Source organism: Apis laboriosa, unplaced genomic scaffold, assembly GCF_014066325.1.
Source record: "Apis laboriosa isolate Shangri-la unplaced genomic scaffold, ASM1406632v1 scaffold10_cov145, whole genome shotgun sequence".
Taxonomy (NCBI): Eukaryota; Metazoa; Arthropoda; class Insecta; order Hymenoptera; family Apidae; genus Apis; species Apis laboriosa.
The window spans coordinates 974,889-1,002,301 of record NW_025220804.1 but is presented as its reverse complement, the minus strand read 5'-3'; the positions used below and the strand labels follow the sequence as shown (position 1 = coordinate 1,002,301).

Below are 27,413 nucleotides of genomic sequence, written 5' to 3'. Positions count from 1 at the left end.
CCTTTGCAACTGTTTTTCACTACGTCTCATTTGCAATACGATTCAAATGTTGAGCTTTCTAAATATATTCAAACTTTCCTTTAAAACAATCATTTTTATATATATGTATACTCGAGAGGAACGAGTAACATACGTCTCATTTCCAATACGTTTCGAATACAATAATTTTCAAATATTTCCAAAAATTCAAATTACTTTCCCTTTTATATTTATTTTTATATTTTTTACATTTATTTTTATATTTTTATTTTTATATATTTTTGAAATATACTAATGTATAATTTCAAATATTTTCAAAAATTTAAATTACTTTCCCTTAAAATCATCACTTTTACATTTATATATTTTTGAAAAACGAGTAACATACGTCTCATTTTCAATACGATTCGAATTTCAAATATTGAGCTTTATAAAAATTCGAACTACTTTCCCTTGAAACCAATGATTTTTATATGTATACTTGCTACTACAAAAGAGTAACGCATTGTAACGCAGTCGATTGGACGGCGAGATTCCACGTTTTTGTTAGCGGGAACGCGACGATATGCTTATTTGCATAATTCGTAATTACGAATCGATTCGATTAATGCGTCGCCTATAGATATATTTATCGCGATATATATTCTTTTTAAACCCACCTTTCTCATCAAAAAATCGAAACCTTTGAAAATTTGGATTATCCAGCATTTCAAACTTAATTGAATTTTGTAATCAAAAATTATCGAACCGAACATTAATGTGAAATGTTGGATAATATTTAACAAAGTTTTCATAGTTTCGTCATTTACGACGTATTTTCAAAGAAATGAGGAAGTACTGGTAAGGATACTATTTCAACCAGTGGTATGCGGAGAAGACAGACACTCGACCATTGGACGTGGTCAATTGCTCCCCTTAATTTGCTCATCATCGTTTTTATGAGATCCGATTTGTCGGTATAAAACTTCGAAACAATTACGATTATCTGTTCTTATCGTTGCATCGAGTGTTATATTTGCTTTTATATCACGTTAAAAAAAAATCCTAATCTCTATGAGTAATGCATAGGTTATGCACAACAACGTAGACTCGCTATAAATAAATTCTTTTTGCGAAATTCGAAGGAAGCGAAGTAAACAGGAATCTCATCGTTTATCGCGTGATTTTTCTCTTTCAAATCATGATATATAAAAAAAAAAAAGGAAGGAATTATTGATTCTATTCGAATCACTTGATGGAAACATGTATATATACCTCTTATCTAGATCGTTTATTATTTCTACGCGAAGAAAGAAAAAAAATATCTTTTTTGCGAAACATTCCTTTATTAATTTTTTTTCTTTTCCAAACGTGAAATAATTCAGAATTAGAATTTAAAATTCAGATAATTATATTTAATTCTAATTCTAATTAATTCTAAATTAATTTAGAATTTTTGGAAATGAAGAAATAGAATCATTCTAGACTCTTTATCCGCGGCCATTTTGTCAAAACGAGATCGTTTCACTGTTCGTGAACTTTCTAAAGTAAGTAAACGCGTCGCATAATAGATAAACGTTTCGAGGCCTTTCAAGGCCACTCTCGATTCCAAAAATTAAACGAAGGAATAAAAAGAAAAAAAAGTGTAAAAAAGACATAAAATTTGTTACATTCAATGAATTTTGCTTCAATTATTAAATTTCAGTTAAATATTGCGATACGAATCGAGATCGTGTGTTATTTATCAAAATCGCGACATTTCTCGATTAACGCGCCGATACAGGCTTTACGAGAACGATAAAATGTCGGTTGGAATTCTCGCAAGAACAATTAACGAACGAAGTTCTAATCTGAAAAGAAAAGAAAAGAAAAAAAGAATTCATTTGTTATCTTAATTGGCAGTGAACAATTATTGCGCGATAAACGATATCTATCCATTGTAAAATTTCCTTTCCGGGCAAAGAAGATAAGTTTCGTGCAAAATTTTAACTTTTTGTAATTTTTCTTCTAGTAAATTTTTTTCGAACGAATATCTCTTTCCTTTCTCTTAATCGTCTTAATTGAACACCTTTTAAACGAGTTCTTCCATTTACCACTGTCTATGATTAATTTACCACTTGCTCGTGCCCCTTAAGCGTCATTACCGACCTTGTAATTTATTATACACGCTCCGATTTAGATATCGATCTCCAAACGAGAGAGTAAATCACACGTTAATCGGATATCTCAAATACAAAATTATCTCGTTTCGTGCGATCGTTTCATTCAACTAAACGAATTCGATTCATTTTTCACTATCAAAAATCTGATTTCATTCTCTCTCCATCTCCAAATTCTCTATCTCGTTAAGTGTTAAAAATAATATTAGGAATAAGATTATTTCGAGGAATGATGCAATATCTTCTTTTTTTTATCGTAAACGAATGGAGAGAGTTACGTCAATCGTTTAATTACGCGAGACCCTTCTTCTTCCTTCTCCAACGCTTATATGTCACGTTTGTGCTGCGAGGAGAAAGTATTCGGTGGTTGCAAGTCTGTTATTCCCTCCGTAATTGTATCTCAAACGTTTAACGGTGGAATTTTGTTAATTGCCACTTTTTTTCCTCTTCTCTAAGTTATTAGTATTTTATTTTATTTTTTTTTTTCTTTCTCGAATTACGAGACTGGGTTCATTTCGTTATTTCATATGTATCTCAAAAATTATTAAATATCGATTGCATTTTGTTCTAAAAATTACCCCCTAATTTTTCTCCCTTGAAATTATAAAAAAAAATATGAATGTAAATGATGGAAAGATAGTTGAATCTATATTATCGATATTACTTATATATCGATAATGTTAATCTAATCTGTTTCTTTAAAATTTCCTTTAAAAAAACAAAAAAAAATTTCAACGATTTCGTCGTAATTTATCTTAAGATTAACTATAAAGGGAGTATACGAAAGGGCACGTCTGTATCGAATGGCGCGTTAATAGTTATTCATATCGACACACGTTATTGATCGCGTTGCAGACCCTTTAGAGTGCATCGAACCTCCTCTCCCGATTATCGTGATGGCGATCAAATCGCTGGAAACTATCGCCAATGGATTAAGCAGCTCGCGAATGTAACATTGTTCAACGATCTAATTACAATGGGTAAGTTCGATCGTGTTGCGAAGGAGAAACCGAGAAACTTTACGTGGATAGAGTTACTGGTAGAGTAATTTTGTAATTCATACACGTTACTAATCTTTGTTACGTTTGTGCCAGATTTTGATTTCTCTTATTGCAGAGTTCATTGTAAATCGAATGTAGAATTTCTTGCCGACAGATGATAGTTTAGGAATAGAATTGTTCCGAAATTTCGGTTCGTGCATGGTAGAAATTGATCCGAATGTTTGAGAAATAATAAATCAGGATCAAGTTCTTTGTTTCTTTATGCGACGAATATTTTATATTTGGATGTAGCCTTTCGCGGTATCGAATCGTTGAAGCGATACGAAATCACTGTCGAATAATACGATAATAACGTACAAATACACGGGAGAATCGATTCTAAGGATTGAGAAAATAAATAAAAAAATTGATGTACAAAAATTTCGATCGAGGTTTATTTATTTCTACGTTAAAGATTATAGTTTGCGTTGGATGAAAAAAGATGAGACGAATATATGACAAGAATAACCTTAAATCGAAATTTTTTACTATATTTTTGCATTTGTTTTTTGCGCGATGCGTTTTTATTTACAATTTTCACAGTCGTGATAATTAATTAATTTTTTATAATTTTTATAATTATTTGCACGAAACTTAATTAATAAACAATTGCGATTAATTCGTCGAACGATAGAATTGCGAGGAGCAGAGAGAAACACGTCCGTACCGCTCCGTGTTCGGAGAACGACTTCGTACAATCGATATTTTGGTTACGAACGACGACCGATATTGTCATTTCCCGTGTCATGCTCTCTGTGTTTTATCGATAATATCGTAACGATATTAACATTTTACACGTTAACTACGTAGAATCGATGTATTTAATAAAAAATTAAATGATAAAAATTTAAAAAAAAATAAAAATATCTATACCGCTTTTTGGTGCGTGGTAACTTTTGAAAATGCATTCAGCGATGCAGTGTGATACGTGTTTAGCGAAATAACCGAAAGAGGGCGCATCGACTGCGAAATTGAAGGACCCTACGGATCGATTCTCTCGCGTGGAATTTGAAACAATGGAAGGAGCATGGAAGTTGACAGTAATGTACAGACATTAAGCGGCAAGCTTTTAGCGCTACGTTTCTTTGGATTACCTAATGGGCTTGCTGATAACCCCGTTCAATTTATGATCGTCTATGCTATTAATCGCAAACGTGATGAACTGTGCAATTGGAATAATTTTTTTCCTCTGTCGTTATGTTCGTATATTTTTTTTTTATATTTTATATAATTAAGAAAAGAATTTGATCGAGATATAATGTAATTGGTTTTCTATAGAGTTCTATTTTATATTTATATTTATATATTATTTTATATATTGTTTACAAAAACGATTATACCGATATTTATCGATTAAAAATTAAATGGAATAGATATTTAAATATTATACGTGTTTATTTTCTTGTGTATGACGTTCACTCCAATGACAGAATATACTACGGATAAATAAAGTACACAAAGAAGATAAAGAGGAATATTAATTCACTCTTATCATTTCGTGTTTCGAGCATAATAAAGAGCTTTCAACACGCGTTGAAATATCGCTCGAGATAAAATTAGCAATTACGGTACTCTTATGAACGATCATGGTTAAAGAGCAATCGGTATGATCGTTTGATCGCTTTTTCGAGTCATCGCTCAACAATGTTGCGACTGTTAACGTGCCTTCGCAGAGATCATTGCCTTCGAGGAAATATTTATCTTTGCTCTCGATATGATTGGAATGCTTGGGATAATAAAAATGAATGGAAACTTGTATGTTTTTTGTTCGTTCCATTCAGGAATGTGAATTTATCGATTAAATCGATTTTCTTAATAATATCTTGATTATTGTAATAATATTGCAATTGAAATATTATTGAATCGCCAAAAATGTAAGAACTTTTTTAAATTTCAGAAAAAATTTGGAAAACTTGGATATTTTGAAGCTCAGAATTTCCAATTTTGCACTTCACATTTTATATTTGTACTTTTATTAAAAATTGAAAAAATTAAGCATTTCTGTTTTAAATTCAGAATTTTGCATTTTACTTTTTTTTTTTTTAGAAAATTTGGAAGAATTAGGTATTTCTGAAACTCAGAATTTTGTATTTTGCACTTTGCACTTTACATTTTCGACTTTTCTTTCATGAAAAATATTAAAATTTCCAATTCCACACGTTTTTTATAAACTTTTCTTTTTCCAAAGCGAAATCGCAAAAAAAAAAGAGGCATTTAGACATTTTTATTAATTTTTTTTTTGAAATTCAAACTCACTTCAATTCGCACTCACCTCGCGGTTCAAATTTTCACTTACGCAATTATTCACGGAACGCGATTCAATTCGACCGCACATTCGAGACGTCCTCGCTTTGTTCGTGGATGCAACACCTCACCAGATATATCGACATTCGCACACTGGCTGGAACAATACCCAGCATCGAGCAGTCGCGACGAAACACCGTGCATCCGTGCGATTAACGGGAGAGAATTCCATCAACCGCTAATTCGTACACTTGAACATTTTGCATTATGCGCGCGGCAATTCAAACACCATTCGAATTCCAAACTAAAATTGATCTAAATTTAATATCTCTGAAAATCGAATCTGTTCAATCATGATGTTATTGAGTTTGAATCGATAAACACACGTTGTACACATTTCCTTTTAAGAATTTTACCATAGGAAAATAATAATAATATATGCAATCAGTCGTAAAAAGTAGTGATAATATAGTGTAATCAATCATAAAATCAATCATATTTAATCAAATATTCATAGATCACAGAGAAATTGAAGTATCTCGATGAAGATTACATAAGGTCTCTAGTGCTATAATAAGAAAGTTAAAAATAATAATATAGTGTAATCGTAATATAATATAATATGATATAGTTTAATATAGTGTAATCGTAAAAGTATTCATAGGTTACTTTACAGAAAAATTTAAGTATCTCGATGAAGATTATCACATTTAACGTTTATAATGCATTTAACGTTTATAATAAAAAATATATAATAAAAGTTAAATTTAAAGAGCGAAAATAACGATGAAATTGTAAATTGAATATCACTTTCCTCTTCATTTCATCTTTATCTTGTTTTAATATTCAATTCGATTATTTTAAATAGTAAACATTAGGCTAGAAGGATAATCGTAAATAATTATTGTCATATATAATTTTTTTTTTTATAATTATGTTTACTACAACGTTTTTTTTCTTAGTTTTCACTCGTAGAACATATCGGCGCGGTTCGTTTAATCTGTTCATCCTGTATGATAATCGGTCGAATAAGATGCACGAGTTTACTCATGGAATTATATCATGATGCGATTGAACAAAGTTTCGCGTATTGTTCCACCGGTTTAATTGTTAAACTTGGTTAAACACGCCAATAAGAAGGGTATATACGATGCTTTTCGTGTATATAACCTCCTCTGAAGCCATTTTGTAACCTATTTTCCTAACTGTATCATTAAATATTCGTTCGAGATATTCGAACGAAAAAAAGAAACGAAAGTTGTTCCTCCGAAACGCGATTGGAAGAAAATTTATCCCTTTCACTCGTTGTCTCTCGTTTCAAGAATAAATGAGCATATACTTGCTAGCTCCTAAGAAAAGTATACGTTAAACGATGCATATCTCTTCGAACGAAGCAGTGAAACGTCTTTCACAACCGTTTCCAACCGTAAAAATGCTTTCGTGTGTGAAAAGGCGTAAAGCTGGTGGTAATAGCAGTTGATTAGTACAATTGGCCTTAACTCGCACCGACTCGGTGCTTTAACGGATGGAAAAATAACTATTCGTTTACGGCGATCTATTTCCTTTGCTTGCTTTCTTTTCGATATTTTTTCAGCTCTCAAAGAATCGAATCTCGTGATCTTGATAAAAAAAAGAAAAAAAAGAATCAAAGCAAAAGACAAGAATTTTTACAAAGAAAAGAATATTATGGTAGAGTGGCTCGTTAAGACAGCGATAAAAATACCTTTTCACTTGTTCACCAACCAGGGAATGGAAAGAGATGAAGAAGATAGAAAGTAAGCGAAACATGCGTAGCTATTCCAAATTAATAAGTAAAAAGAAAAGTTTAAGTTTTCGCTTTCGATACTATACTATATAAATTTCATAAATATTCCATCAGTTTGGATTTGGATATTTTAATATTCGTCCAATATTTTTTTACGTGACAGAATAATTAAATAATAATACAAAGGAAAACGTTTAATTTTAATAAGTGTTTGTACTTCAAAGAATACTTCAACTTCTGTTTAAACTATACATAACCTGTTGAAAAAGTAACTAGTTAAAAATAAAGTTATTTTAGATAATTACTTATTAAAAATGCTACGAATAATATTTTTATTCGTAGTTATTACGGTCGATCCATTTTTCAGGCTGTTACAATTATTTGCAATTATTTACGTTTTGAACAATAAATTATCGAAGTAACTTTATTCGTAATTTCGATTGTTAAATATTAATTAATCATTGGTAGTTAAGATATCTCTGGTTCCATGGTGATTCGTCGCAAGGCAGAGTTGGCTGTTGAAAAAGTAACTAGTTAAAAATAAAATTACGTAATTACTTATTAAAAATGCTCGAATAATATTTTTATTCGTAGCTATTATGATTCGCTATTTTCATATATAATTTCAAGCTGTTATAGTTATTTGCAATTATTATTATATTTCCGATAATTATTGTCGAAGTAACTTTATTCGTCATTTTTCGACAATTAAATTATTTTTCTCATCACTGTCACTAGAGGCGCAAGTGTCACAATATGAAGTGGCCGTTGCTGTTATATTTCTATTTAGTTTGAGGATCTGGAAAATGTCGGGTAACGGCTCGTAAATTACTATTATATTATTGAAAATAAAAGTTCATTTAATCGTTTCTTAACATTAATCAGGTGACGTAATGGTGTTTAATTATTGCTCTCTTCGCGATTAATAACAAAACTAGTGTCTCCTGCCTCTTCGAAACGCATGAAAACGAATCTGTGAGTGGATAAAGGTTAGGAAAACGAGCCGAACCATGAGCTTTGCGATTACGTTGCAATGCGAGAACATGGAGCGACAAAATTCAACGAGAAATCGCTTTGGAAAATATTATCGAAGAATAAATTTTAACGCGCCTTTGGTGTTCAATCCCGGATTAAATTAATCTAGATATTATATCGAATAAAATATTTTTTTATTTGGATTAATCGGATTAATAGTTTTAATATGTTCGAGCATATATTCTATAATATTTATTATTCGTTTCTTTGGAATTATAGGTTTTAGTTTATTGTTAAGTATTAATTTACTTGTTGACTTTTTTTCTTTAGTTTGATTAAACACGTGTGGAACAAAAATATATGATATGTGTACACACATATATATACACATATATACATAAAATTTCGATTCGGGTTTGTTTATTCAAGTTACTATAAATAAACTTCAATTCACATTTTTAAATATGCCACGATAAATTTATTTTTTACTATGCATATATTAACATTCCATAAGAATGTAACGCAATTATCCATATCTTTAATGCGTGCAATATCGTACATGCACGTGGTGTAAATTTGAAGAGAATCGAAATAGTGGATGTACGTTGCTTGTAGAGTGCAAAGGTAAACCGAAGTTATCTCGAAACTTGCTACGTATCCGTTAGCAGTGATCTTTAACTCGCGTAAAACCGCACCCATATAGTACTTTGCGCCGCATCTATGTCCAATATAAAACGTTTACACAGAGTTACCGTTATTCCCTTCTTAGCATATCGCCGCTGAGAAATTTTCACAATGATTATAAATACATATGTGAAAGAGTAAAATTGAAAAGAATTTTAAGAAAAAGAAATATGTGGAAAATTTCAACGTCAAAGAAAGAAAGGAAAAAAGAATCTGTAATTGTTAAAAATAATTCGAAAGTAAGAATTTACGATATTTTAATTTTCTCGTTGAATTATTCAAAATACGCGGCTACTTTTACGATAAAGTGCTCGATAATAAAAAATATTTATCCGCGTGAAATTATTAATTTCGCTTTAACGCTGGATATATAATTTTACGAGATTCAAGGACAATAAAACCAGTTGAAAAAGCTATTACTGTTTTATTACTACAATAACGTTCGACCAATGTGTAATGCGGTTTTAAAACAATTCAAGTGACGATTCGGAATGTATTATTGTGCGTATATACATGTACCTATATTCGAAGGAATTTATACTTTAATATCGTAATTAGACTGCCTCCTCCTGTTCGCGCAAATTAATATTTCGAATAACGATTAAAGAGATAGAATTTGAATAATCTAATAATTTTTTATTCATCTTCTATAAATGTGTACAAATCTGCAATCGTAATTACAACAATCGAATAATTCTATATTTAATATGCTCTGCTCTATAAATTGAATAAAAAAGATTGCTCGATACTACGAAGATTTATGAACGGGAAAACTTTTTTAGATTAAGAGTCGATACGAAGCTCTACCGATAAGTTGGTTAAAACAGGTCGGTTAATTTATCAACAAAGCAAACCAGGTAGAAAGTTTTAATTTACGTAAAATCTAGTCGGAAAAAGTTTCGGACGAGAGTTTGGGGATCCTTTTTACACGCAAACGGTTCTCTTAAAAATGTTTCCCTTATTCCCGAATTTTTTTATCCCCTTTCGAGCAAGCATAATCCCAGAGGGCAGAATTAGTGGCAAAATGCCAGAAGACGATGTCGGTAGATGGATGCTTAAAGTAACTTCGGCTTCTGCCCGAACTGTTCGTGCGAAGGAACCACCCGTTTCCTCCGGTTAATATAAAAAAAAAAAAGAAAAAAAGAAAAATTTGTCGAACACTTTCCAAATTTTTTTTCACGGATACTCGAAAAGAAAAATATAAGAAGAAATGCGATTATTTCGATTGTATTTCATTATTATTATTTTCTTTTCTTTTTTTTTCGAATTTTTAAAAATTTATCTCTAAATGAATTTTTTACAATTTTTTTTTTTTTTTAGAAGTAACGTTTTTGCTCATGAATTTTAAAAAAAATTTTTCCAAACGATCCACAAGCCATTGCCCGTGAATCTTTTTTCCTACTCTTTTTTCAACAGAGGTTCAAAGGCCAACCAGAATCGATGAATTTTGACAAATTTTTGTTCTCTCGAAACGATTCAAGAGACCAACCAACGAGCGATATATTTTATTATACGACTATACATACAAAGAAATCGACGATAGTTTTTTTTTTTTTTAATTTATTATCCCTCGAATTGCACGGATTATTTAATACCAAAGTTCAACTCGGAATATTATTCGCTTCTGTTTTAGTTTACGGCTCGCTCGAAATTTACATGTTCTTTACGCGTGTTACACGTTGTATGCAACCGTAAACACGCCCTAAGAATACGCCCCAACACGTAGAAGAGGATGGATGCTTCGTTCGTAATTCCGCTCGATAAATCATGCGCGACGTTCCATCGATAACGAGACTTTGTCTTCCTCCCCCTTGAATACTTATTAGAAGTTCTTAATAAGCGTTTTCGAGGTACCGTATCGAGGAGAGAATCGTAATAGTTATCCACCAATTTGATGATGGGATGAAATAAATTCCCTTCGACCGATTTCCAGCATAAGAATATAGTTGAAAATTACCAATTAACTCCTTTCTTAGAGGAGATAGATAATATATTCATTCAAAGGGAATTCACAATATAAATAATTGCTTAAAAATTACTAATCGTTTAATATAATATAATTATAGTATATATTATATTTTATTAATATAAATATTAATAATCGTTTAAAAAATTAATTTAAATTAATCTCATACGAATACGATACGATCCTCCGAAAGATCAACGAATGCGCACGAATCCCGATCATTTTCGTATCACAGAGATTTCAAACCGATTAATACGATAAATTTTTTTCCGAATAAAATTAGAAAGATTCCAAGACCAACTCGTCGCACCTTGCCCTCCCGAATCTCGACCTTGGATCCGAAGTATAACGAATCTTTCCACCCTTGGAAACGGCGGGGGAGAGGAGGGATAAAAAGGGAGGATCGGTAAAATTAAGCGAGTGGACGAGGAAGGAAAAGGAAAGCGGAGAGGAGGCGAAGAATAGGCGAGGGCGAGGGAGGGAGAGACGTTCGCGGATCGACGATTCTAATATTGTCCTAGGCAGTGGCGGCCGGTGGCTTGCGACAAGCTTGAATCGCAGTGAACCAACCGTCTCATCGCCATCGACATCGGGCAGATCGTCGTCATCGTTTTGTCGTTTCGTCCCCTCTGGTGAAAATTTCGAGCGGTGAGAAACTTTCGAGTTTGTGACTGTTGAGGGGAAAGGTGGAACAGTGGTGGTTCGAGTTTTGGGGGAGGAAGATATTTGGCGAGTGTTTCGCCCCGATCACCTTGTGATCTCGTTCGAATGGGTAAGGAATATAATGGGGAGAAAAGTGGATTTTGGATTTTTCGATGAGGAGCAATCGAGCGTGATTATTGAATGGTAAATTAGTTTTTCGACGATCGTCGTTTCGATTCGATGGAAAGAATGGATTAGAATATCGTTGATTGTGAGTTTGAGTTAGTTAAATTGATGAGAAACGTTGGAAGGATAAATCGATGGTGAATCGAAAATAAAATTTGAGGAACGATCGAAAAAAGTTAAAATTTTTGAAAACTATAGGATATTTATTTTTCCGAGATATGAATAGTCGAGAGATTTGTGATTTGAATAGATATTGAACTTAGAACACGCGGTGCCAATTCCCGATACGTTGGTATTTCCATTTCCTCAAATTGCGGAAGATCCACTTTGAGTCACTGCGCCATTATNATATATATATATATATATATATATATATATATTATCTCGAAAAATTTATCTTATTAAAAATTATCCCAACTAATCAAATGCCAAACATTTCTAGAAATTAAAATTTCCAAAAATTCTTACAAGTACATTTACAAACATATGTATATTTCAGTTTCCTTCTTTTCTAACCTTCAACAAGTGGCGCGATCGAAATCCACGTAATACACTGCAAGCTTAAAATTTCTATGCATCGAGGAGAAAAGATTTCGAATTAGAATTTTATTTATATATTTTTTTCTTTCTTTTTTTTTTTTTTTTTTTTTTTTTTTCTCTTCGAGAACGTCTAACGAGTGACCTTCGACTGATGAGTACTTTGGGGAGGTTCGCCCGCTTTAAAATAGCCATTTCGTCTCAAGTTTCGCGCGGATTCTGACGGAAGCCGGCACACGCGTCACATACCTTTCTCCCCTCTTTCGTACACCTCGTCGTGTAACCCATTCAACCGGCTTCGAATTTAGATCCAAGGTACGCGTGCGCGTGCGAAAAGTATCGAGTATACGCAAACCACGTACTTACACGCGATTTCGACACGTGATGCAAGACCCGTGTGTGCCCAAGCGTAGGAGAAAATTCGTGTTTTAGACGTGTCGAACATTTGTTGTATCAAACGCGATGCCTTCTCGATAAACAGGAAACGAGTTTAAACAATCTGATGGATGAGTTAAACGATGAATACACTGTATGTTTCTTTTTGTTTGAAATTAAGAAAGAAGAAGTGTTGTTATAGATTGAGATTCTTTTAGGTTAGATTAGATTACTGCATCTATGATTTTAAAACGAGTTTGATTGTCGATATTAAATGAAATGTAGAATATTAATATTGAATGATTTTGTTTTGTGATTGGAATTTTTTTAGGCTACTGCATTTATGATGATTTCTTTGCATTATTGGATTTTTGAAACGAATCGTTTCGTCGATTGATATTAAATGGAATATAGAATATTTAATATTGAATAAGTGCATCTATAATAATTTCTTTGCTGTTTATTGGATTTTTAAAACGAATTTGATTATCGATATTAAATGGAATGTAGAATCTTTAATATTGAATAATTTTGATTGAGATTCTTTTAGGTTAGGTTAGGTTACTGCATCATTTCTTTGCTATTGTTATTTATTGAATTTTTAAAACGAATCGATTCGTCAATATTAAACAGAATGTAGAATATTTAATATTGAATGTAATTTTGACATGATTAAATAATTCATTTTCAAGAGGATTGTGTTCTAGTGATAAATTTATAAAAAAATTTTGCTTTAATTAAAAAAAAGAAAAAAGAAACGAACAAAAATTGTTCGTTCAGAAATCTTTAATTCGAAATTGAGATTGAGATATTAAATGTAAATCGACGGTGTCCATTATCTATTTCAAAATTGAATTCTCTGAATCGGTGGCAGTATTTTATGTAAAACTCTTGTTCAGAGGCAATAGATACGAAATGGAAGAGCAACGATGAGGTAATTCGTTTAAAAATATATCGTCGGCGAGTCTGGCCAACGATTTTGCTTAATACCTGATTATTTCGAAAATGTATTTCCAAAAAGCATCAAGCAGCATTTTTATTCGTTTTCTTATCTCTTATCTTAATGAAAATACATATAGCTAATAATCGTTCGAATAAGAAAGAAATTTCACTTTCTTCCATTCATATCGATTTTACATTACATTTTTAAATATTCTTTTATTATAATAATAAATTATATACTCTAAAAATATTCAAAAATTCTTCATTCAGAAATTTTCTTAATCTTAACACCCATTCATTCTATCTTTTCCTTTTTTAATTCGTTATTGCATAAATTTATGCAAATGCAATATTTTCATCGCGTACAAATTATAGAATTGGCATCATAAACGAATATAAAATAGAATTTCGGTCCCTGTAAATATTTTATTTTAATTAATTTTTCTTCAATTTATTACTCGTTGATTCATTTAGAAAAATATCAAATTATCAATTATGAATTATTTATTTTATTTTTCGACGAAACGAGTATCGTATAAATAGGTATCGTTAATTTCTTATTTATTACCGTGAAAACGAAATTAAGCTCCGATTATTTTCTATCCGATTGATTTCATTCGTTGGAAGAATCTTTTTTTCACGAAAATTTCGAGTAAATTTAATATTTCCTTTTTTTCACTGGCATGTAGTTTAAGTAGACGCAATGGTAGTAGATTCAAGTATACGGTTTAATACGTTCAATTTACCACCGATGGTTTTTCATCGACCGACTAAGCCAGTTTTCCAACTTTTTCTTACTTGCTTTGCAGTTTTTTTTTTCCGCTTTATCGTAACATTCCGCGATTCGATCTCTCACGTGCTCGGCTCATTTTCCTTTTACACAGGTTCATTTGCATAATTCTACTGCTACCGATAAATTATTAAATAATCGTTGAATAGATATGATCGTAAACGCTATAGTATAATGGGCTCTTTTTTTTTTTTTGGTGTGAAAGATAGTGGATTTTGAAATTTAAAAATTTAATCGATGTTTTATGTTTTATTTATCGTGAGAGATTAAATTATAATAAATTAATTAATTTTTTATTTATATATATATATATTTTCTTCAAATATAGCAGTCTCATACGTTTTCTACTGATAAGAAATGACAGTTAATTTCCTGGATAAAAAGGTTTTCAAGGTAATCCCTACGATATTGCTTTCTTCTTTATGGATTCGTTTACTCTACCATATTCTTCTCTGGAATAAACCCCTTAAATCTTCCCGTTGAAAAATTAAATACCTCTTTACCTTTAAACAATAATTATTCACTTTATATATTTTCACCTTCTATTTCGAGATAAAAAAAAAATTCTTAATTAACGATAAAAGTATTACTTGAGACTTTTTAAGGATATCTAAAACGTACATCTACTGTAAAAAAAATTATTCAACGTTCACGTTAAAGACTGAGAAATTATACTTATATATATATATATAATATATATGTCTATATATTCGAATTTTATTTCGATCGTTTATTATCGAGCAAAAGTCGACGAAATTCTGTTCCAGATTTCAGACAAGTGAAATCGCATAAAAATATCATGATAACTGCAAAACTGGCATTTTCAATTACTGAAAAAGAAAACCGCACGATCGATATCCTGTAGAGAACAAGATAAGCGCGCGCGTAATTCTCTTTGTCGAATGCAGAAGCATTGGTTGCATCGGGGTCTGGTCGAGCATCGATTCGTTTGAAGCGCGGAACAATCACCTTTTTTTTTTTTTTTTTTTTTCCCTCCGATCCACGTTAATCCGTATCATGGCTGAACGCGCCTCGCTAAAACAACCATCTAAAAGCGTAACTGCGTAAGCTTTTAGACATGAATGCTGATTATCGACGAAAAGCAACATCTGCTTCTCGTCAAATCCTTGTTTTCCTCTGATAATGCACGGTGGGCGTCACTGTAACCCGACAATCGTCCACCGCCAAACTATTAGGTCTCTAATAGAATCGTTGCTTGGACGGGTGAACTGTGCAATTAATGTATACTCTTCGTGCGCGTTGTTAAGTCATTGCTTAAGTGCGATTAGTGACGTGGACCCCGTATTCTTTTTTCTTAGGACGGTGAATCGTGCTCTTAGTGTTGTGGACCCCGTATTATTTCTCTGTGTCCACTATTAAGACGTTGATTAAATGGTAAACCGTGCGATTAGTGACGTGAACCCCGTATTCTTTTTTCGTAGAACGGTGAATCGTGTTCTTAGTGTTGCGGACCCCGTATTATTTCTCTGTGTCCACTATTAAGTCGTTGATTAAATGGTAAACCGTGCGATTAATGACGTAGACCCCGTATTTTTTCTTTGTGCGCATTAAATCGTTAGTTAAATAATAAACCGTGTGATTGGTGACGTGGACCCCGTATTCTTTTTTCGCAGGCTTTAGTTGGACGGCGAATTGTTCTCTGTTGTAGACCCCGTATTCTTTCTCTGTGTCCATTATTAAGTCGTTGGTTAAATAATAAACCGTGCGATTAGGGACGTAGACCCCGTATTTCTTTTTCATAAGCACTGTTAAGTTTGTAATTGAATGATGAACCGTGTTCTTAGCGTTGTGGACCCCGTATCATGGCTATTCTTTCTATGGATAGTAAATCATGCTATTAGGAACGTAGATTCCATATTTTTTTTTCACTGTTAAATCTTTAGTTAGATATCTCTTTCTTCTTTGTATATCTATACATCGAGTCATAGATAGAACGGTGAACCATGCGATTATAGTGTCACGGGTATCTTATCTCTCATCAATTTGATCGGAATTTTCTTCTTCAAGATCGAAATTGAATTAACTTACAGTGGCATCGATGATTCGTCCAATTGATAAAACATGAGGAGTAATCAAGGAGTAGGCAAGTAGGAAGAACGCCGGCGTTGATCTCGTTTAACCTGAATCATGTCTCCACTTGCGCGGTGTACGGTGATCCAGATTGAAGTGATTGGTCTTATTGGATTGACATATTCTTATAGATGTTATTCTATAGTTTTTTAAAACGCTGTGACAATTTTTAACCCTTAAGAGGTTTCAAGCTTTTAAAACTGACGTCGAATTATTTGAATCATTTCGTTACAACTATCGAGGTTTTCCACTTTTCTAAAATTTATCAAAAATATTTAAAATTGTGTCGGGATCGATACATTGTTAAAGCATTATTAAGAAAAGAAATTAGAGGAAATAGTTATGATCTAAATAAGATAGATTTCGCCGATATCGAACGTTTGTTTCTTTAATGAGAGATTAGCGATTGTTAAACTTTAAACTCGATCTAGATCCAGCATTGAATTGGCAATTGACTCTAGGATCATAAAGTTAAATCAGCTTGAACTCCACGTCTCAGTTGCTAATTTACTCAGAAGTTCATGCATACGCGCTACCTGATTCGATTTTATTTCTGCTCACGACAGAGTGAATCATTAATAATCTTGAAACAATTTAACCTTTCCGTACAAATTGTATTCTCCAATTTAATTTTTTAAATACAATTATCGATCCAAAGTTTTATTTCACCTTTGACATATAGAACGAAGAAAAATGACGAAGGAAAAGAGGAGAAGAAATCGATCGATTTATAAGTATCGTATTTCACGAAACGTTCTCGTTCACGTAGCAAGTTCATCGACCGAGTGTTATCGATGAATTCTGGGGTGAAGGGGGAGGAGGGGGAGGGAGAGTAAAACAAAATCCAAACGCCACTCTCGCTTTTTCTTCGACGTGACTACACAACTTGAGTACACCTTAAATTTAATTTCCGTTCGAAATGCGTGGAAATCGAGACGACAAAACTGCAATTTCCAAACCCATTCAATTAATCCAGTGGTAATGCAATTTAAAAGTTGGTTGGAAGCAGGGTATTAAAAAGTCGAGTAACGTTGCGTTACGAAAAATCACGATTCGAATAAGAAATCGGGCGGGAGGAAACCCTTTTCCATTCGATTTCCATATTTCAATTTCCAGTTTTTGAACGCGTTGTCGAGAGCAGAATTTCAATTACCCCGTTCCTTTTCTCCTTTTTCCTTTGACGTTGCTTTTTCGTAAATAAATTTTATATTAACCTAATCCACGTTGCTTTCTCATCTTTCCTTCGAATCGAAAAGACAGATGAAATTTTCATCGCACGATCGATTGTAACGTCGATTTTTTTCGAAGATTATTGTTATAATTTTTTAATTGATAACAAATTTTCTTTTTCCATTCGGATAAAAGAATAATTCAAATAAAATATCGAAAAATATTCGTTCCTCGAGGAAAACTAGAAACGATGTTTAACACTATTCAGTGATATCTGTTTCTCGAAGTAGTACCTTTAATTACTTTCCTTCCACTCCGCCTTTTAATTAATGTCTCCGCCTCTTGCGTGGCTGTCTCGACCCGGAGCTCGAAGAAACTATCGTGAATGCATAATGCATTTCGCGAGGCTTCTTATTTCTTTCTTTCTTTTCTTTTTTCTCTCTCTCTCTCTCTCTCTCTTTCTTCACTTCCTCAAACATACCGATTTTCTCCTTCTCATCCATCCTGGCTTATTTTCTTCCCTCGCTCTTCCCTTTTCCTTTTTTTATTCCACATTGTTTTTTTCTTCCTTCTCCACCACTTTGTCCCGTCCTTCTTCTTTCCTCTTCTTTTTTTCGACGAGTAAAGTATTTAGGATATCATGGAAATTAAATTTTTCTCCTATTCAGGGGATTGTTATTCTTATATTCGTATTTTTTAAAGAGATGTCTCCTTTTTTTTTCCAATTTTCTTCGTCTTCATTATTTTTTTTTTACGAATTTTATTAAATTTATTTTTCCTTCATGAATGATCTGTCATTCCATTCTCTTTTTCCAAAGTTGCTAAAATTCTACGATTTTTGATGATCTTTCATCTCATTAACATCGATACAATTCAGACAGAATATCCATTTCCACGTTACTTTTCATTACCGAGTTATAAGGGAGACAAGTTTTATTCTCCGTATAACTTTTCTTTCATAACTCAGTCACGGTATGAAACACGACGACTGGGTGGCTGACTTTCCACAAAAATCGATATCGAGATAGAGATAGAAAGAGAGAGAGAGAGAGAGAGAGAGAGAGAGAGAGAGAGAGAGAGAGAGAGAGAGAAACTATTTGACCCCGGAACTTGTTAATTACGAATTCGAGGAAAGTAATTTGAAGGATGGCGATGGAAAGACGACGCTCTAAATCACAGGTCTGGGATTCGAAAGAAGTTAGAAACTTTCGTTATGCCGTTTATCGATTCTGTCTGACTGACCCGTTCAACGTATTTATAAATATGTTTCCACGTATCGTTCGTTCGATTGACGCGTATCCGTTAGAGAAAAACAAAGGAAGTAAAGGTAAAAAATTTATTAAAATTTAAATTTTTCAAGAGGAATTGTTACAAATTTTTCGAGGAGATTTTTTTTCTCGATCAATCAAATCAGAGGATTTTATCGTTAAAATTTTTACAATAATCGTGATAATATTATGTTTATGATACGTTTCTTTTTTTTTTTCGTGTTAAAAATTGTGTTAAACCTTTCGAATCATCGACTTCGCGATGTTGAGACCATTTATTTCTTGTTATTAATTAGGAGTCTTGTGCAAATTTTTTTCTCTTCTTTCTTTCCTTTCCATGTGTGTTATTGACTTGCGTTGTTTCGTGTATTCTTTTCCATTGTTATATCTATTCTTTTTCTGGGGAGAAGGCACTGTGAAGTGAAATTTTAAGAAGCGAGTAATTTGGATACTTGTTAACAATTCTCGAACACTTCTCAATTCTTGGAATAAAAATAATTTGATTGGTCTTGTCTTCTTTTTTTTAATTAGAAAAATTTCTGCGATTAAATCAACAGATTATAAATATTATTACAATTGATATTTTAATTGGATAGCGACTCTTTAATGTATACGTATTATTTTACAAAAAAAAAAAAATTGGAATATTCAAATAAATTTTTTAATTAAAGTCTTCATTTGAGAAAAAGATTTAATAATTTTCAAATACGATCTCACTTTTAATTCAATTCCATTTATCAATATTTTAAAGAAAAAATTTTGTCTGAACAAGAAAAATTAAAAATTTGTAAACGAAACGAGATATTCGATATCGACAATCGTGAGGATTCCTTTGTTACCGACCATTTTAATTTTCCATCACGGAATCGAGATATCAATCGTGGTTGCGTTCGAGCGAATAATCGATAATAAGTTCTCGAACGTTTCGCTGTCAGGAAATAACGTCTCGTGGCAAACATTTCCTTTCTTTTCCTTTAGAGGAAAAGATGTTATAAATATTCATCGACGAATTAAAATCGTTCGAGCCACTCAACGTGGGACAGACACTCGAGGGATTGAGATATTCAATTAAGAGAAGGATTTAATCGTTGCGATTCAGAAATGTACCGAGGGAAAGAGACTAATCTCTTTGTGGATAACCTGTTAGGATCTCTTAGACAAAAAAGAAGAATAAAAAGTGTCGGATTGCAAATCGTTCGTGAATTATAATCCATCTGTCATTTTCGAGTAAGTTTGATTATAATATTTCGATGTTGATATTGAGGTTAGGTTGTTGAAAAATTGAAGAAATTCAGAAAGGAGAATACAAATATTTGTATTCGTAGGATCTTTGTTAAGTTTTTATTTTTATTATTATTATTTTTATTATTAGAAAGAATAATAGTATTATTTATCTTGTTTACCATATAGATATTTTAATCCACTTAACTTAACGTAATTTAACCTTATCTAATCTAATTTAGGCCCAACATTTAACCTAATCTAACGTAAGCTAGATTTGCCCGACCTAGATATTGATTCTAGATTAAAATTGTTTTACGTTTATATCAATTGTAATCAAAATTTTGATCGTATTTTTTTTTTAATGAAATATACTATATATCTCGATGCGATTCTTTCCTTGGATTGAATCGTGTTGAATAAAATAGATTATTATATTTAATTAGTAAATATTGGAATATATAATATAAAATCTTTTTCAACAATTAATAGTAATTAATAATCACTGAATTAAAAAAAGAATATAATACAATACGTTCGTATTTAATTTTGCTTTAATCTGTCATAATAACTCGATTAACGTTAACATTGTTTAAACTTAAAAAAAAAAAGAAAAATTTGTTTAATCTAAGAAAATTAGATCGATTCGATTTTTCATCGTCGAAGAAGTTTCTGAAGTGAGTGAAAATAAATTAAAACTGCATTGTTCAGCATTTATAAAATAATACCAGAAAACAAAGATAACTTTCTTACTTTTTTATTCAATACAAAATTCGCTTTCGTTTATTTTCATCCGGTGAAATTTTATTTTTTTCAAAGTTTTATTCGTAAATTTGAAAGTTTAGAGAAGCTTTAGGACGAGGATTTCAACCGTTTGTTTATCGATAAATATGTTAATCGGACGTGAACCATTTTATCGATGGTGAAATATGCATCGTTGAATAAATATTTCCTCTCGATTAAACGAAATTTTGAACAAATAAAAAATATGAAAGAATTTATCTATTTTTATTTTTTTTTTTTTTNTTTTTTTTTTTTTTGGAAACATTCCAAAATTAATAATATCTCTGGAATTTCGATGTTTCCGCGTTATCTCTCAAATTATCGTATTAAACTCTACTGCGTTTTATATCATTTTAAAAATTTAAAATACATTATTTTAAATTAAAAAAATGGAATAAAAAAAAAATTATACTAACTTAAAACACATTTATCTATAAAAGCGCACGTTGTACAAATAACATATATAAATATTTTATTTTTTAAATTCAACGACGACTTCTAATCGACAAGTCACGTCCATTAGAACTTTAAAAAAGCTTGCAAGGAGAGTGGAATACGCTGTAAAAAAGGAAGAGGGAGAGCAATATATATATACATACACATACACACAATAGACTCCTGTATCCCCCATTATTCGAATACCTTAAGGTTCGTTCTATTATTCGTATGCTCTGTTATTCTCACAATGTTTCGTAGCGATGTTTACATACAATATACTATAAGTTACAACGTAGATACAATGTATTCAGATGTGATAAATATTTTGTTCGGCCTGTGTTAAACGTAATCACATCGATTCAGTGCGAAGCGGAGAACGGTATCGCGATGACACGTAAACGAAGAGGCGTAGTTTTAACTATTAAAAATCTTAAGAAAGTGGTGAAAGTGTGACGAAATTAACAAGAATATATCATGGTGGATGGTTCGACGGTTCGAGGCGCAACGGGGACGTAATTCTACGCAGCTGCTTGCGATAAAAAATTTACGCGACTTAACGGCCGAAAAGATACGAGATTCGTAGAAAGAAACCGTCAATTTTCTTCATTTCTGCTTGAATAAACGAAGTTTAATGGAAAGGAAAGTAATTGTTCTATTATCCGAACATTTTGTTTTTCTTTATTAGTTCGGATACAGGAGTCTCTAGTGTATGTACGTCTTTAGGAGAGCTGAAGGAAAGTGGAGGACATGGAAAGGATTGGTTGAATGTGGCAATGGACTAACTTCTCGGAATAAGCGACGATGAGAAAATATGTTATGTATCGCCGCGAGTAGTTCGCACACTTTGCTGAATTATCTTCGCCTCAAGACATCTCCCCCTCTCTCCCTCTCTCCTTGCGTGACGTTCGTTTCGTTTTAATTTCTGCCTCCTGGTATACGGTCCCGTCGTGTCCCGAATTTTTGCAAACCTCTTCATCTTTCTTTTTCCCATTTTCAATGTATCGATTTTCAAGATAATCGGGAAATGTGATTTTTTTTATCTTAATAATCGATTTGAAAATTTCTTAATTTCTTTGGAAGTGTTAAACGCGAATTTCGATGGAATAGATTTTCTATGATCGAAAAAAAATCATATAATTTGTAAATATTTCGATTGATCACGTGTTTTTGTTAAAGAGGGATACGCGTTGGATGCGTGAGAAGAAATTAATGAATGCTTTATCGGTTATCGGTTTATTGATTTCTTATTATACAAGATACGTTTCGAAGTCGTTCGAAATTACCTCTATCAAACATTCCCGACGTTTCTCGTCTGTTTCGAGTACAACCATTGTCGTACAATTAGGTCATCCTTTAATACGTAACTGCGCGTAATTCTGAAAAAAAAAAAAAAGTGAATATTAAAGGAGAGCTTTGAGAAGTCTTGATTAAAAGTAGCTGCCTCGCTCGTCTGTTCCTTTATTTTTTTTTTTCGTGAAAAATATAGAAATTCGTTTTCGAATCGTAAAATTTTTTTAAAATTGTATTCTATGATTTTTGAGAATTTTTGGAAAATCGATGGATCGATCAATAATCGAGACAGTTGATCGGATAATATTGAATCAATGGTCTACAATTGGGCAATTATTGGCTGGTCAGTGGTCAATGATCGGTCAATGATCACTCGTTCACGTTGATATATCGACAGTGAAACGATAAATCGGACGATATGAGTTTTAATATTCTTTAGCTTTTCTTTAAGATTCACTTTTAATTTCTATTTTACAATTTGAACGATGGATGGAAATTAATTGTACAAAGCGTGCGCTTATTATTATCATTAGTGAACACGAGCATGCACGAGAAATATGGGTCGTGTATAATATAATTTATGTTCTAGGTTGGAAGCATGAAAGTGTTCGACTTTTTTTTTTCTTTTTACAAGCGTTAAATTTCTCTTATTTAGTAGAGTGTGCGCATTAACGAGGCAGATTCCGTGGAATAAACAGAGAAATTTGCATTACAACGGCGGAAAAAGGATAACACCTCGGTAGACAATAGCTGGATATGGGTGGATAATTTGAACAGTTACGCTCCAGATAATAAAAATTCGTAGCTTGCTTTCGAAATTTAGAGCTTCCATATTTTGCTCATTTTTTTCTCGATACAGAAAAAGAGATCGTGATGTTTCGAATTTTAGAGAAATTTTTTCGACAAATAAAAATTATTATTTTTATTATATTTCAATTAAATTTCGATAATAAAAAATTATACAAATATAAATTTAAATTACATTAGCTGGTGTATCTAGTCTGGTGTAAATTTAATGGACTACGCAAGAAGTCTGTCTACGATTTACGTAACAATTTTAATTAACGATGTCTTCAAGCGACAACAAATTAATTCCTTTGAGTGCATTCCTTTGAAGCGTAGATGTGTGATATAATCTATGTATATGTATATAGAATCTTTCCTGATGAATTAGGAAAATTTTGAAAATTTAATTCTACTCTATAAAATAATAATAATAATAATATCCTAGATATTCTATTCCTCGAGTTCACATTAAAATTTAACAAATAAATTATAAACAAAAAATCGATTATTTTAGATTGTATCATAACATTTTCCCTAGAAATAGTGAGTGTACATCTAGTACTTCCAGATCGGTAAAATCTAAGGTTTCTTTATCGTAGTTCAGCTTTTCTTCGAAGATAGCGCTGTTTATGCATCATCTTGTTTTAGTCGGTAAGTTAGTTTTGCTAACGATGAAAATAATTTTCTCGATTAGTCCAAGCTATATAATTTTCAATTTCGAATATTTTTTTATTAACAATTTTTATTAATCCATTATACGATAATAACATATTAACATATTAACGATATTTAATATATTCTCAAATCACAATTGGAAATATAAATATATATCTGTTGCGAAACGAAGATCTTTTAAACACCAATTTTAAAAGATCGCAGAGTGGAGGATTTGCAACTTTTTGCAGAAAACAACTTCTTTTTTAATTAAAGCTGAAACTTTGCTCGCCTTTTTTGAAAAAAAAAAAATCAGGGAACAAAGTTACGAATTACTACTCGTCGTCGTTGTCGTTGCTTCTATTGACATATCGACAGACTCTTCGGAGGAAAGTTTCACAACATGTTGAAGTTTCGAGCGTCGGGGCAACGAAAGTGCACTTACACGGTGAGACTTTTCTAGCGGCAAGCCAGAGTTTAATGAGTAAATTTCGAGACGAGCCATCTCTCTCTTCTACATTTTCGAACTTACGAAGTGAAATTATATGTATATATATATATATATATATTTTTTTTTTCTTCTACTAGATTTGCCCTGTAATCTAAGAATATTTAAACAATTTTTCTTGTTCTTCCAGTTTATAAATTACTGCATGTAATAAAAAAATCGTAGTATTTGCAAATTGGATATGAAAAAGGAATGATAATCGCGATTTAAACGAAAGGAGAGGATTGAAATTCGAGGATTCGTGAACAGACTGCTCGGAAATTTCGTTTTAATTGAGGTACAAATCTGAAATTTTCGTTGCAGGTTAATCCAGGCAGTAAAGCGGCTCAACAGGGGGTGAGAGAGGGTGATTTAATTAGCAGCATAAATGGAAGAACTACCAGGGATTTAACGAACAGCGAGGCGCATGCACTCTTACGAAACGCCGGTGAACACTTGAAACTCGGTTTGAATCAGTAAGTATCCCCTGGTGATTTCTCACATCACGTGACATTTCCCAAATTCCCTATATTCTTCCTCTCTAGTTATTATTATTTATATATATTACAACCGAATTTTCGAAGAAAGTTTTCTTTCTATGCTCTGATTTTCAGGGAAAATATTGGTTCCCCGAAGAGACGAATTTATAGAAGCAGTTTGCAGGAAAACACCACCACTGAAATTCTCACTAGTAAGTTCTAGTTCTTTTTAACGGACGTACATATAGCGATAATAATTATTGTACGATCTGTGTATTTCTTTTTCTTTCAATACAACGCACTTTAATATCGATAATAACGGGAGGAGAAAATTGGAAAAATTTTTTCTAGCGTCCGATATTTAATTTAATATTTTTTTCTTAACTCCTTTTTGCGCAGAGACGACGACGACGACGAGAACGACCACATCGAACATACGGGTCCCATCCACAGATTCGAAGAAGAACGAAGCAAGTGAGTGTAAATTTTTTATCTTACAATTTTCTCGCTTGTTTTCACAATCGAACATATTATCATTCTCATTGAAATTAATAGAAACGTAACTTTTCGCCATTTCCAGCGATCTACATACATTGTTCACATTGAAATAAAATCGTACTTTATCGAGCGACACGCGATGTGTATTTTATCCCATCGTCTATATATATACATATATATCGTCGAGCAGGTACAAAATTACACCATTTATATACTTCAACACTTAGAATTACCAATTTATTCATAGGTAAGGACGAAAGTTATAGATAAAAGAAACTCGATCATTTTAAAACCGAACAAATTTTCGTAATAATTCCAAAGCATTAATATTCAGAAAAAAAGTAGGAATAATTTACAAAGGTTGTGTATATAATATCTTTATTATCGCTCGCTATGTATATTTTTTATTTTAATCATATCGTTTCATAACCTATTATCTAAAAAGGATAATTTTTCACGCGTATTCTGTAAATAGAGGAACAGAAAATGAAAATCGTTTACCGACTGAGAGAGTCGTGGTGGATCAATTAGATAATTTGGTCGATCGAGGATGGCCAATAGAGTCAACTTACGATCTCGAACGATGATCGCCGGTGCGTGGAAAGAGGGCGTGACGAGCAACCGTCGCAAATTGACCGATCGTTCGAATTCGAGACAATGGGGGCCTTAAATTAACGCGTCGACAAACCGTCGCGGGCGGAACACGAAATTGTTCTCCTGCCTCTCGAATCGAGACGTTATCGTCACGCGACGATAACCAGACGGACTTGAAGCGGCGCTCACAACATCGAATACGTCTAATTCTCGATTATCTCACAACCCTTTGCGCTCGAGAGGCGAGTCTCGGTCGCCACGAAATAGGATAAAATTATTTTTTTTGAGGTTATGTTGCTTTTTATCACAAGTTATTATTTGAAATATATATGATATGTGAAAAATATATAAATATACAAATATATAGAAAAATAAAACATATGATATAACTTGATATAAAATAGATAGAAAAAGAAATCAATAAATATTTAAATACAAATGAAAAGAGCAAAACAAAATTAGTTCTTTTAAAAATGGATAGTATAATATCAAAAATATATAGAAAAATAAAACATATGATACAAAATAGAACAAAAAGAAATCAATAAATACTTAAATATAAATGAAAGGAAATCAAAATTACAGTTTTTTTTAAAATATCGAATGTAACGTTAAAAATATACGACGAACGCAGTACATCGATACGCGAACAATATTCCTCAAATCCTCATTCCTTTACTACGAAGTGTATAAAAATCATTTTAAGTAAAACATACTCGTCGCATATGCACAAAATCGCTACTTACCCCGACTGAAAAAAAAAAATCATCGAGATCCGATAATTCGTACAATATACGAATCATTAAGTGACTTCGCACTCGAATTTCTTCGTCCAAAGCAATCGAATTCCGTCCAGAAAGTTTCAGACGAACCTCGTGACGCGCGTAACTTGCGGATGCAGCTCGAAATACCCAGGTCGTAGCATCGCGACGCAGCTGGACGTGTCGTGCACCTGCGACCACAAGGATGGATGGAGGCGCTCGTCCGTGCACGGCGAGGTGCCGCACCCTCTCTCCTTCGCCCTGCAAGACGACCCTCTTCCTCTTCCTTTTCCAACCGATCCATCTCTCCTTCGCCCAGTCCTCCAACGCTCTTCGCGCCGGTCAAACGGTTTTCGAACCCGACCAGTGACAGAATTCGTCGGAAACTGTATATCGTTTGTATACTCGAGAAAGCAAGCTTTCGTCTTTGCACGAGAGAAAAGGAGAAGAGGAGTTGTGTTGTTTCATTCGTAATGGACGAGTTAACGATTTTAAAAAAAAAAGCTGTTTATATAATAATTCTAAAAATCTATACGTAAAATTTGGCGTGAAAGTATTTTAAAAGTAAACGCAAAGAATCTTGGATTATCTAAATATATATATATATATCATTGAATTAATAAATTCATC

At 32.3% G+C, this 27,413-nt stretch overlaps 1 protein-coding gene across 1 annotated transcript in view; it reads left to right on the top strand.

Moving 5' to 3' along the window:
- Window positions 1–27,413, top strand: part of LOC122710940 — a 111,802-nt gene that overhangs the window by 19,296 nt on the left and 65,093 nt on the right. The window contains exons 2-4 of the mRNA XM_043929211.1: window positions 24,776–24,927; window positions 25,066–25,142; window positions 25,330–25,404. Coding sequence (XP_043785146.1) covers window positions 24,776–24,927; window positions 25,066–25,142; window positions 25,330–25,404 — 304 coding nt within the window. The remainder of the gene's footprint in view (window positions 1–24,775; window positions 24,928–25,065; window positions 25,143–25,329; window positions 25,405–27,413) is intronic.